Below are 14,264 nucleotides of genomic sequence, written 5' to 3'. Positions count from 1 at the left end.
CAGGTTGAAAAAGTTTAACACGAAAACCAATGGTGTAGTGTACAGTTTTCGGATTAGCTCCTGGAGACGGAGCTTTAACGGTCACTTAAGAAAACCCTTGCCGTGTGTTGGGATGTGTTACTTTCCGTATATATTTTATTTATCCTTTTTTTGTATCAAATGGAGCAAAATGCAACAAACAAAGAACAAGTAGGTACTAGATGGGGGAAAAGCACTGTTGACCATTACAGGAAGCTACAGTACCGTATAGGAAAGGAAGCTACAGGAAGCCGGCAGGTGTGGGATAGGATGAAGACGAAATTAATGTCTGCAATTTCTTAAAGCTAGTAATAAGTTATCCATATATTTTAGCTCGATTTAGTGTGGGGGTTTCGCATCGTTTAGCAGCAGTAGAAAAGCCCTAAACTATACACAACAGTGCAACATCACAAACGCAAACGTATCGATCGGGATAATTTGGGTTGGATGGGCTTAGACGCTGTTGAACAACAGTGCTATTAACTGGGTAAATTGTTAAACATGCTCAAATAATGCATACAAAAAATGGTAAATGGTTGATATTTTCCTCAAATAATAGGCTAACCAATAAAACGATAAATACGCCAGAAGCAACAACGCAATGAACGTACGTGGCGACGTACGTGAGGTGTTGCAAACTCTGGTTACAAATGCGAGAAGGGTTTTTCGCGTTCTCTACAATGCGGTGACTGTACCGTGATTTAACGATCCTTGATCTTTGAATTTTGTTTCAAGTGATAATCATTTTTAATATTTCCTTTTCGTGCGAGATGATTTGTTTTCCTATAATTTTTTATTATTTTTTGGCCTAACATTACAGTTGCCGAGGTAGCGATAATCATCAAAGAAACAATTTTCAAATTACTCATATTTTTCATTTTCCGAAATTGTGAAACAATTATTGGAACTGACTTGCAAAGTGTAGATAACGAACTAAACCGTGTTAAAGTGTTTCAATTGGTTTTAGTACAAGTAAAGCATAATATGAAAAAAATTGTTCAAAGTAATGTTTTTTGTAGATGTATTACATCACATTACTTGTCCACTGAAGAAATATTCAAACATTTAAATGTTACTAAAGTAAAAGCTCAAACTTTAGAAATGCTCGTTATGGTGCGATCAGCAGTAGCGTGAAACTAACAACGAGAGTTTGTTTTTCGGCTATATTACATTAAAAAATATGCTGAAATATTACGAACAATGCACCACACGGTACGTGTTTTAATTCTACTAAGTATTACTTTCGATTGAATTTTCACTTTTTCAAATTTTATGTGACAATTTCTCGCAAAGGACCGTGCCTAAATTCTGATTTATCCCAAGATCTTGGAACATAATTACGATTCGTTGTAAGACTTCCTCGACAGACAAACCGTTCGAACAAAAAGTTTGATGTATCGAGAAAGTGTCTGCTCATGGGATTGACTCACGACGTAAGTGTTCCACGATGTTGTAAAAAATGCTGTAACATTTGAGTAGCGTCCTTTTTTCCATAAGGAATCCATAAGGAATCCATTCCATAAGGATTTTTTTAGGAATCCATTTACGTATCGTTTGATGCATAAAACATAATACTTCAGCTTATTTGGTAAGGAATACAACAAAAAAACATTTTCAATTTCACGCTGCCCCTATCTCTAATCGCTTCCTTTAGGCTAGTGAACTCGTTATATGGGACGTTGGTTATAAGTGGTTCTAATTATTAAACGAAATTTGTTCTGAAACAAATCTATAATGCAATATAATATGTCTAGAAATTTGCAATAACAGAAACCAAAGAATCAAACAAGCCTAAACAAACTTTTGTAATATTTATCTAAATTGTGCTTGCACTCAGCAACATACGAATTGAGTTCTGGAAACCAATAACCAATAGCAAGAAACAAAAGTACCGATTGACCTTAATCGGACATGGTTCTGTTGGAAAATATGTTCCCTGCCGCGAGAGGGGGTTTCACACGCTAATAAAGCCTTGCTACTCGAGCACTTCAGTCTTAATAGTAGTTGCGTTTCGCCGGGATGAGGACGCACCACTGCCGCTTCGGGTCGAAGTCACGGGAACAGACGAGCTAGCTGACGTAGAGGACGTTGAGTTGCCACTCGAGGATTTTTGCTGCCCATTGGACGCGTTGGATGATTTGGTTGTAGTTTTATTGCCAGACATCAGAGGTAGCGGGATCGTGACGTATTTTTGTGTTCCACCTAAAAAGCAACAAACATAAATTAAAACATTTTTCATGGCCTTTTTTCTTGAGGAGTGCATCAAACATACCTTCGCTATGGAGCTGTATCTGCCCCGATTGTAGCAGGTTTAACAGCACATCCTGTGGTAAGGTGCTCAGTGCCGACGCCGGATAGATGATGCTGCTCGTTATCTGAGGCGCCACACTGTTCGGTGCCGGTGCAACGATTGTTGACGATGTGGCGGTGGATATTGTCGACGATGGTGGTACTGCCGACGGTGCCACCGGTTCCTGTTTCACCTTTACCGTGGATGCCTTCGCTTTGCCGGACTTTGGTTGCTGTTTCTGCTGCTGTAGCTGCTGCTGACAGTGTTGAATTTGCTGCTGAAGTGCTTGCTGCTGTTGCTGAATTTGCTGCTGGATGGCGTTAATGGTAGCAGCAGCAGCAGCACTTGAAGCGGTCATCACGCTTGTTGTTGCTGTGCCGGCAGCAGTGCTTGATGCTGCACCACTTCCTGCACTCTGTGTACCAGCACTTCTGGTAGTGTGCTTTTCGTTCGAGCTGCCTTGCTGCGGTTGCTGCTGCTGCAAATGATGATTATTACTACTGTTGACGTTGGTATTACTGCTAGTATTAACGCTAGGTCCTGGAGGGGGCGATTCCGGGGGCGAATAATCGTCCGATTCACTGCCGGACGACATCGGCGACCGATCATCCTGCGGATGAAAAAGAGAAGCGGTAGGGGAAAAAGAAAACAGTGTCAGTAACGACAAGTTGACTTATTGGCAATTTGTTTGAACACGGCTTGCGATGGCGTGACATACGACAAATGGCGTATCAAAGTTGGTAACAGCAACAACAAAAAAGCAGGCGTGCATAGCATGATCTATGATATAAAAAAATTAAACACACACACACACACACACACACACACACACAAATACACACACACACACCATACATTTAAAACTATCATCCTTCGGCATGCCGTAAAAGCACTTCAGCAGCAGCAGTAGCCAGATATTACACAATTTGTAGCAAAAAACGGATTAACAGGTAGGGCGCAGATGGAGATAAATCGTTTCTGACCAAATGCAATGCAATGCACAAGGGGGAGAGTTTACGCAGTGAAATGGAAGCCATCTTTGAATGTTGGGGGGAAGCGGAGCGGATGGCCACTATTATACAGCGCACGTTAGATGAAGCTATTGATGGGCGGCCGTTGTGAAGTGCTGGTGTCCTAGGGCCTAGGGCTGGTTTCGGCTCAATCGGGCACTGAAACGTGTAATACATCTATACTATCTAAGGTAGTTATCGATCAACCCATGGCTGTATAAATGTCTCTAGAGAATAAATCACTTAAGATGATATAAGGACATTGGTTTTTAATATTGCATTTCATGATTGAGATTCTGCAAAATAATGTAAAATGCGATTTTTTTTAAATTGACAGTATGTATGATGCAAAGCTTAAGTATATCATGCCTAATTTTTAAATCATACCTAGCTAAAGCCTTACCATAAAAACCTACCATAAGTTTAGAACAAGTTGATGATAGGAAGGCATGTTAAATTCAAAAAGTCGATAAAAAACCTATTATTCCACAAAACATAACAATAAAATAAAGGATTAAAAACACAAGAAAAGGCTATAATCATTAGGATAATTAGAAATTTATCGACCAAAAAGCAATCCTTACAGATTTGCCTGCCAGTACCCACTAGTGAGCTTGTCTTTCAGTGACTTATTGATTATCCATACTAAGACAGTCAATCATACGTATGGGGCACGGTCCATTCGGGACTTGAACCCATGACGGACAAGTTATGATGTCCTACAAATTGACGACTGTACCACGAGACCGGCTCAACGATGTAATTCAACGATGTAATTAGAATAAAATATTATACAATGATGTGCTACAAGATATGAACAATATCAAAATTAGATCGATCGATATAATAAAAAATTACACGGTCGATCGATCGAAACAACAAAATACACACAATCGATCGAAACAAAAAAAATAAGCAGAAATAATAATGTGACACTAGTCTGGTATAACTAAATTCAATGCACAAATCGTGCGCTATCAGCACACTAACAGCATAGAAATTTAGCAAACACTCATCATTTACGTGCTAAATGCTGTGCAAGTGACGAACCCGATGGTATGTGCCATCATCATCATAGAGTACCATTTCCTTCGTCTCGGTTCCCATCCGTCACACCGGTAGCTCCCTTCGACCCGCGTATGGTAAGGCATTTCATTAATAAAATATTCCACCCGAATTTGGCAAACCGTCTCTACCCGATTGGGAAAGTTCGATAGCTTCTGCTGGTTGCCTTTTTAAGGCCGTCCTCAAAGCGCTCGGCCCCAAAACCCCCACTTACGTTCTGCAGGTAAGCTTTCCGCCTGGCTGGACGGCAGATATCACCTACCGGAATGAAACCCGTGGCCAAGCCGTGCTCGGTCCGGTGGATGTCATTTTTCGCAAACCGGAGCCGTTCAGTCTCCCGGGGTGTGATGAAGCTTTCCCTTCGTTCGGGCGGACATGGCACGGAGACATCACATCAGTGGCCGTGGTGTATTTTATTAATGAAGCGCAAAATTATGACGTGCGCGTCGGGGAGCTGGATGGCAGCATAGTTAGTGAGCTAAAGATTGTCGTCGTTTAATGCTACACAGCCGCGAGCAGACATTTCTTAGCGGGCTTCTCGATGTTGTGCGTGCGATCGGATCCATCGCAGACCAACTGACGCACGCTGACAAGTTAGGTGAGCATCAGCAACCATCAGCCAGCAGCAAGCCTGGAACCCGGTGGCAGATCGGACAAACGAGATATTTTCTATTTTTATGCAAGTACAACGGCGCACCTTTTTGGGTCAAATGTGAATACCGCAGAACGGGAGAGCAAAGGAGTGCAAAAGAACGGCCGGTGCAATTGCACCGCTTTCTCCACCCCAGCAGCCTGCTTGTTTTCCTTTTCGCTTCTTTGAGTGCAATCAGCGCCTGCCTCATGTTACGGGATCGCGTGTTTTGCACTACGTAAACGGTGGCGGCGGCGACGGCGGCTGCGACGATGAAACAGCGGAATGGCATGATGTACAGGAAAAACTTGACGATACCATAATTTTTAGTGGTAGAGACAAATTACGAATTCAGAAATTTTTCCACATACCGAAGATGATGGGGATTTGTTGTGATGATTTCAAGCGCCTTTACTGCCTTGTAGGAATGATGCGTTTTGTTAGCGTTAGTGTGGCCACACTTGAAGTTTAAATAAGGTAGATAATATGTGTTTGGGAGATTTAAGAGAGCATATTGAGTCGAGTAAAAAGTTTGCAAGAATGCAATACATTTGGTATCGAACTTAAAAGCTCAGTTATTACAAATTTTATAAAAAAAGGCAAATAACTGCAGCTCTTCATTCAAATCAATCGACATAAACATGTCCGATTTGGCGTAGACGACGCCAAAAGATAAGAAAATGATGAACCAATTGTTGATACTTTATTCAATGATTGCAGTTATAGTTTTTGTATTAATTTATTGATCTGGAAAATGCAAAAAAAAACTTAGCTTTTTGATGAGTTCATGCAAAGAATGCCATATAATGGATGCTGTAATGTCAATGTAATGTTGTACAATGGAACAAAAATGTCAGCAAATCCAATATCAAGTGACAACAATAAAGTTGAATAAAAGAAAATAAATTAACTTTACAATTTCATCTATTCGAAAATCTCAAACGTTGACGAATCAGAGGCTCAGTTGGGGGAAAGATACATTCTAGCGGGGAATAAATAAAAAACAAAACCTTTACGTACACGTACACGAAAACCTTCACCGATGCAATCAGTTTCATTTGCTGAGGGTCACAATAATTGTAGAGAGGAAACTGTTCCAACGACATTGTCCTACTTTGATTTTCATCTATCAAGCCGACAAAGGTTATGTGCCTGCCAAATGGCTGTATCAGAAAAAAATACAATCTCTAACAGAACCAATAAAAAAATGGAAGGTGTTGATCTAGAAAAAGGACACACAGTCACGTTCGGCGGGTACCGCGAGGTCTCGCGGGCAAACACAAACACACCATAGCACTCTAATGAGAACGTTCGTCAACCACAAGGGCAGACTGTGTGTCGTGTCATCTATTCTAGCTCACCGTACCGACCTGCCAATTCGCAACGGAGTCCAGCAAGATCCGCGGCCGGTAGCGACACCAATTCCCAACGGTATCATCGCTCGACGCGCCAGGGGCGGGTGTTGCATTTTGTTGCAAACGGGAAGAACGTGTACGTGCGCACACCTGCTGCATCCGATAGGCGACACATTGCATTGCGTACTTGGTTTGCGATGCTCCGGCGGTCCCAAAACTGACACCGGCGGATTGAAAGCATAAATTAATGACACCGCTGAGACAAACAGTGATGCATCATCCTCCCGGGTACGTACCGAGCCAGGCCAGACTGCGTGGACCAACGGCGCAATGCGTTTGGGAGAGCCATCGTGTCTGTCGTGGTGGACTGGATCATAGATTGCGCACCGCGCTTCCATGCGGACACCCGGCCGGGGCTGCGGACACCCGGGCTCAAACTTGACGAGTTGTGCCCATCTACGGCATCTACCGCAACTGGTGCAGGTCGTGCAGGCAGGAGTTTTGCCATAAGCAAAAAGGGCTGGAATGCGTTCGGAGGCTCATGTGGGCTTCGTGGCGGCACACACTGCGGGTGGAAACATTTAATTCTAGTAAAATGTTGTTTGTCATAGAGCACACCATTTAGGAAAAGTACACCGCAGACCTTCGATTGCATTCCTTCTTTTACCAATTTCCACCCTTCCTCCATAGCTCTCTTGCCTCCTTCGAAGCAAGCGACGATGTCGTTTTCCATCATGTCTACAAGGTTCGAGCGAGCTTATCAAGCACAACACCGCTCCCCGATGGAATAATCGATCGAGCGATTCACCCCCCTATCCTCGCCAGAGCTTGATCGTCTCGTTGTACCTTATCGGATCTTGAAATCGTGGAAAAATATCTACTTCGCTCGGTCCAGAGGTGGAATTAATCTTTTAATTATCAGACACGAAGATGCTGCGCTTCCGCAATATGCTGACCGACACCACCGTGGACTCGAATCACACAGAAAACGACCCCATTATTTTATATTCGATTCCCGGTGGGTAATCGAATGGCGTCAAACGACATTTTGCTCGATTTTTCGTGCTGGTGGTCCAGCTCTTAAATTCGTTACCCGTTGAAAACGCATTCCATCGGATGTCTCAATTACACCCCGGGTCTGCCGTCCCATTTCTCTATGTGAATGCGTTTTTCCCGGCTGTTTATTCTGTGCCCATATATGGCAAGGAAGGGACGCTTTTACCAAAAAATCTCCCACGATGACGGTTTGGGTGGTCCACACATTTGCGCCGCAAAAACACATCCTTACCGAGCGCAGTACGAATTGCAATTCAGCTCAGCGTGTGATATGCGAGTGCGAGGATGTACCTGTTGCTGTCTGTTGGTTTTTGTTACATGCAAGGCGATGTACAGATTACAGCAGAGCTGAACAAGTTTGATTTTCTTGGCAAAACGTTTGACAATTGTGAATGTTCTTCTGGCATGTATTCTTACCCCAGGGAGTTGTGAGTGTTTTTACCAGTTGGTGTTTTTTTCTCTTAACATTCAATGGCACATTTAGTCTGAAGCGATCATTCATTCGGGAATTTTTTTTTTGTACTCATGCAGAGTGATCAGTATAGAGTTATACCACCTGCTGTGCATGTTGCAAAAGTGAAGCAACGGAGGCAATATTTTGTTTAGATTGATTTAATAACAACGTGGCACAAAAATGGATACTGATGAATAATACTGCTACTGATGAATAATAATTATGATGAATAACATAAAACATTGTTATACCCTTTGTTTGAATAGAATTGTTTGGTTGAAAAGTATATGGCATAGATTCTTCTGTCAGTATAGAATACAATTCTAAATAATCTGTATGTATTGTTAATGGATGTTGTTGTTGTCTGATATTTATTTAATTGAGTATAATGTGGGGATTTCTAGAACGGCTCGATTTTGAAGTTCAACGGTAAGCATAGGGCAATTGTCTTACCGTTGGTTCGTATAGGGTAAACGTACCTATAGTGGTGGTATTACCAATTTTTGTGGTATTGCACTAAAATGCTCTCTATACGATAATTTAACAGTAATTAAGTTATTTGTGTTAGTGCTAAATGTTCTCTGGTCTTTTACAAAGGGTTTAATGGGTCCATTCCGTTAAATAGCGACAGAAAAGAAAAAAAAACATTATGTTGTTCAATGTGTCAACATATTCCCAAATTCCTTAGCATTTCATAGCGAAACTCATATTTTTGTTAACGCTGTAAATGACCACATAACAACGATATTATTTTTTTTATCATAACGTTTATGAAATGTTATTGATTTACTCAAATGCATTGCCTTTTGACCATATTGTCGCATTTTTATGTGTTTTTTTACATGTATGTTCCAATAGTGGTTATTGTTATAAGTAAGTAACACAAAAATACACCTGTTCTCACTTTCCTCTGAATCTTTATCCGGTTGCTATGGATCGCAATCAACTACGTCTGAATCGTTTTCAGCTACGTTTGGATCGTTTTCAGCTACGTTTGGATCGCTCTCAGCTACCTTTGGATTTAGCGGTAGCTCGCGCAAATTTGATTGCAGCGCAACCGTTTATTCAGTGACCGCGGGACACATTTGCATCCCAAGGAAAGAATTAAATAATTAATGCATTCAATTGTAAAATCTAATCACTTTTTTATGTGAAGCTTACATCACCATTCATACTTTATTGATTATTAGACCAAGTTTTCCAAACAAACCAGCACAATCTTCTTCTTTTTAGCGTAACGACCTACGTGGTCATTCAGTATTGTTCAGGGTTTCGAGGTACAGCCGGATATTCCATCTTTAGAATGGAGGAAACTGTTCTGATGCGTAGAAGCAGACAAATCTGTCAAATGTTGTTCATAGCTTAAAAATGGGGTTTTAACACATATTCTCAATTGGGTTCAAACATAGAACAATATGAAATTGTTGCTTTTCAAATCGTCTGTTATGAGGAGAATCATGAGGTACGACGAACGGTCACCAAATAAACTTTGCGCCGCAACGAAATTTGTGCGAGCTACCCCTAAATCCAAAGGTAGCTGAGAGCGATCCAAACGTTGCTGAAAACGATCCAAACGTAGCTGCAAACGATTCAGACGTAGTTGATTGCGATCCAATCTCATGGATTGCGATCCATAGCAACTGTATACAGATTCAGAGGAAAGTGAGAACAGGTGTAAGTAACAGAAATGAGTTTCCTGTAAGTAATTAACCAAAAAAAGACCTAAATTCGCATATCTACCTGAGTGAAAAATCGACTTCGAATCAAGCACACCCTTCCTGCTGTGGGTAGACTACAGTCGTTATTCAGTGCTTTAGTCAATATTTTCATAAATAAAATTTATGCATATTTTCCGATCAAATTACTTAAGAAATTAATATTATGGCAGTAATCGTTGCTATTCATATCAAAACAGTTTCAAAGCTAAGTTCCAAAATAAAATATGTTTACCACCACTATAGGAACACAATACGACGACTATAGGAACCATAGTACCTATACAACGAGGCAGTCACAAAAATATGTATTTTTTCGTAAATTAGTTGTGTTTGGCGGTAAAAATGGTTGTAAAATACATATTCCAAATGCAATGTGTTAACATATTCATAAATTTACCTTCTTGACACTTTAAACCTATTAAAGCACATCCGTACTTCTACAAATTTCACCACTATTGGTACATTTACCCTAGTGTGAATCACCAAATCAGCAATACTCTGCAATGTACAACATAGTGATGATGCTACATGCACATGAACAGGAATAATCAAATGCTTCTAGTTACCCACGCAAAGTTGCTGCTTAAAGTTGTGTAATTTGTAATTAAACAACTAAAAAAAGTTGCATGGATTTTATGCTACAAAATGAAAACAACGGGGGCATTAATTTTTGTTAAAATGATTTTTGCGCCGAAAAATGCGACAGCTGTTAAACATTTTCGCGTATGTGGAATATCATGTTGGTAATTTTAGAAATCGGATTAAAAAACCTTCTAATACAGATCACGCCAAAAAAAAGTGCTTGATTCCTACTGGTTGTTTTAAAAAGAGTTAAATCATTCCTTCCGACAATGTCTTAAGATGTCAAATAGGTTTTGATGCATCAATCATATATTATGTGTTGAGATATTTTTACAAACAAACAAACATTTTTTCAACAAACGTCCTTCCTGGACATCTTCTTTGTAGCATGGTTGCGTGGTACTGAATATGTCTGGAAAATCTGTATAAGCCGGCATGATTGCGTAAGTCCATTCCCGTAACCCGTAACGCCATTCGTTACTCAGAAAGATCTTATGAGTGAAACAAATGGTTTTAATTGATGTACAAAACCATAGGGAAAAAATGATTCCACATTATTTAGAAAATACGTCAAGATGGTGGACGTACCATGGTGACAGAAACCCCTACCGCAACAGATGAATTATGGGTCAAATCCAAAGTAAACAACATTTGCAGCCACTTTCTCAAACGCGATCGAAGAGAAACGAAAGTTGCATTTGCCAACAAGATACAACGGTTACTTTAATTTATTTCGAGAGTCTCACAATCAGTAATGTGTACAATATGGTTCTGGTAGCCAAATGTTCTAAATACATCCAAGGAAATCATCGTTTTATGTCATATTTGACAATCGTTTCGATCAAGTTTGGAAAGTCGCTGATAATATCTTCTCAACTAATCACCGCAAGGTATAAACACTTGCTAACGCGACAAAATTTGGAAGGATTTCTTGTCTATTATTACTGCTAAGCTCAAATGAAATACAAAACAATACAATAAAAACTTTAAATTGTTATTGCATTTTAATGCAAAACTACGACTCTGTTCGGGCGGAGAGAGACCTATCCTCATTGCATCATATTTTTTCTCTACAGCCAATAAGTAACGAACCCGCTGAAACCCGATCTCCGACCGGCTGATGGAAGGTTTAAAACTTATGGACAGAAAGAGCAAATAATTACGCCGCGCAGGCTAGTCTTTCCTGAAGGAATTGCTTCATGTTGAAGTTTCTTTATGTAAAAAGCTCACGCAATGCTCAAGTACTCAGCCGCTGCCTGACGATTGGACGTGATGGGAAATTTATTCAAAATGGCCGGCTACGCTACGTGATTGTCCGCCCCGTTCGAGAACCAGCAAGCTCCCAAAAGGGGCGGGCGACAATAGCAGCAAAAAAAAACAACCTCAAATGAACAGCATGCAGCCAACGTCGGGCTAAAAATTGATATTTTGCAATTGCGTACGAACATTCCGCGTGCGTGCTGGAGATGATAATTACGCCTTTTTCATGGTAGAGGGAGGAAAAGTAAAAAAAGAGGTAAATAACAAAACGCTGAGCTACTCCTGCTTGTCGTACGCGTATTATGCAAAATGATGTAATTATCAAAACCGTAGCCGGTGCGCGTTGCCATTTTGAGATCGGCCGATCGAAGGTGGAAGTATTGCAATGATTTACACCAATCCCGAATGCCACTCTCTTTCTCGTTCTCTTTCGTTGCGAAAGGAAAAATCTTAGAAAAGCGAACCGTCCTTTTCACCAGTCGCTTGTAGCACACGCAGGGCGCAAAAACTGACAACGACCAAGAACGTCACAAAATGTCCATCACACAAATCACTCAACAGCACACGGATCAGTTCGCAATGATTGTGGTGCGCTGCCTGCTGACACCGGGTACGTGTTCTCGTCGCAATGTACTTCAATTTTAGACTGCATTTCTGCATTTTAAATCAACATCAATCCATCAAGGGTTTGGCCGTGCCCGTGGACAAATATCACTCGCCGCAAAGCGATTGCCCAGCACAGGATTGACACGAAGGAGCAAAGCTATCGAAGTAACCAGCAATTTCGCCTGGATACAGTGAGGTTTTAGTTTCATGAGTTTTTTGCTTAGTTTAAAGTACCCTGATCGTAGCTAAGGTGTTTCAGCGAGAATTACAACCACTTTAACTCTATACGCAGATGTTGGTAGCAATTGTATCACATTAAAGCACTTTCTACACCACAAAGCGGGAAATGGTGCGAAGATGAATAAAGGAAGGTTGAAGTCGACGACGGTATTATTTTTTTCAATGCTTTTTTGTATTTCAATTTGTTTAAAAATTCTATATAATTAAAATGATACAAATATAAACTAACGCATTCCTTTTGTATTATAAAATTAAACTAATATAGAAAATATGAAAATTAAATGTAAAAATTGCCGGACAACTAAAAAAAAAATAAAGAGATTGAATTAAACAACGCAAAAACTAATAAAAATATATTAATGGTTGTAGTTCAATTGTACCAATTAAATTCATTGGACAAAGTATGTTAAAGGATTCAATTTTCAAATTCATGTCCACAGTTTCCAGTGTTCACAGCCAAGGGTTCTATGCATTTCGTTTGTGGAATGTTTGCCGTACGCCTCCGGAATGTATCCTGGCTCGGCGAAGGTGTACATTACAGACATCATCCAACCGGGAAAAACCAACCGAACACGCAGCCTCGCGGCATGTGAGTATGAGACGATGGTATTGCCACCGTATCACGTCTTCCGGCCATGAGCCAACCGTCAAATTTTCCCCTTCACCCAGCGAAAGATGTTCACTGCGAGTGTTCCGCAACACAGCGAATGTTCCGCAGCCATACAGTCTCCGATGGTAATTGGAAGCGAAGATCCAAAGAATGTTTGAAGAACGCTTTTTTGGCCCTACCTTGATCATGCTGTAGCTGGCTCATTTCAGTCTTTAGTCGTCTCTCCTTGCTGGGCTCCCCTATAAATTACGATCCTTTCTACCAGTTCGATTCTTAACCCATTAGTGTCCGAGAATATCAAAACTAAAACGTATGAATCTTTGACACGTTCGCGAATTTAACTAAATGACGTACAAAGAGGGGATGTTGAGTGGATGTTGTGCTTATATTTTTATAGAAAATTATTATTAAGAAATTGAGGTTCCCAACACTATTTCATATATTGGATAAATACAGGATGAAAATCTAGCATCATAAAATTGACATAGATTTAAATAGAGTGTACATAATAATGTGTTAATATTTTTGAGTTCGTATTTTTGAATACAGCACAAACAAATACAGCAACACAATAGGTATAAAAATGCATTGATTATTTTTCGATTTAAAAGTTATAATTTCTCTTCAATTATCCATGAATAACTGAAAAATAAGTTTAAATTTTGAAATTGATAAAAACAAACCTATAAATTCGAAAAAGGAGGTTTTGAAATGATATATCATACCATAGGCACTAATGGGTTAAAGATTCGTCACCTAAGCGTTACCTGAGCGAGAACTCGTGATAGGTGCAGAAAAACGCGCAGGACAAATAAACATATAAATAAGTAGAATATCTTTTTTTTAATGTTTGCTTTCCTCCGTTAACTCGCTGAAGTTGGTGTGCATGTTGAGATACTGAAGCCATTTGCGCAAAGTTTTTTTGTTGGTTTCTGTGAGTTTACGAGAGCCCTGATATCATATATGTAAAAGAACAAGGGAAAAAGTAGCGGACACAACAAGAAATACTTTGATATCTACAATGGAAGAAAAACATCTCTGGCACTTTTGTTAGTTTTGATTTAAGCAATGCAACTCACAAAAAAGAAGGGCAAGTTATGTGATTGGTACAAGTTTTAAAAGGGATTATGTTTAAAAGTTCTTTTTGCTTGATGATAAAAATCTGGGATAAACATGCTTACGTTCTTTCTAGCCATATTGGTAATTCAAGTGACAGCTGACATGCTCTAAATTATTGATAATGTATCACGACACTTCAGCGTTCAAAGGTGTTGGTTGATGTCACAATGTAAGTGAGAGAATTAGGTTTAAGTTCTAGCAAAAGAGCAATCAATAATTTGAATAACATGTAATATGCTTTAAAACAAAA

General features: G+C 40.0%; 1 protein-coding gene and 1 long non-coding RNA gene across 3 annotated transcripts in view; one reads left to right on the top strand and one right to left on the bottom strand.

Moving 5' to 3' along the window:
• Positions 1 to 103: 103 nt before the first annotated feature.
• The window catches only part of LOC120900498 (serum response factor homolog), a 118,736-nt gene continuing 104,575 nt past the window's right edge, over positions 104 to 14,264 (bottom strand). For both annotated transcript variants that reach the window (XM_040307564.1, XM_040307565.1), the window contains exons 4-5: positions 2,291 to 2,918; positions 104 to 2,220 (exon numbers count right to left, since the gene is read on the bottom strand). In XM_040307564.1, coding sequence (XP_040163498.1) covers positions 1,994 to 2,220; positions 2,291 to 2,918 — 855 coding nt within the window. In that variant the 3' untranslated portion in view covers positions 104 to 1,993. The remainder of the gene's footprint in view (positions 2,221 to 2,290; positions 2,919 to 14,264) is intronic.
• On the top strand, positions 2,071 to 3,575 carry LOC120900499. Its single transcript, XR_005739211.1, has 2 exons — positions 2,071 to 2,187; positions 2,274 to 3,575. It is a non-coding gene; the product is annotated as an uncharacterized LOC120900499 (long non-coding RNA).

The sequence above is a fragment of the Anopheles arabiensis genome, chromosome 3 (assembly GCF_016920715.1).
Source record: "Anopheles arabiensis isolate DONGOLA chromosome 3, AaraD3, whole genome shotgun sequence".
Taxonomy (NCBI): Eukaryota; Metazoa; Arthropoda; class Insecta; order Diptera; family Culicidae; genus Anopheles; species Anopheles arabiensis.
The sequence above is the reverse complement of the archived record's forward strand: the minus strand, read 5'-3'. Positions and strand labels throughout refer to the sequence as shown.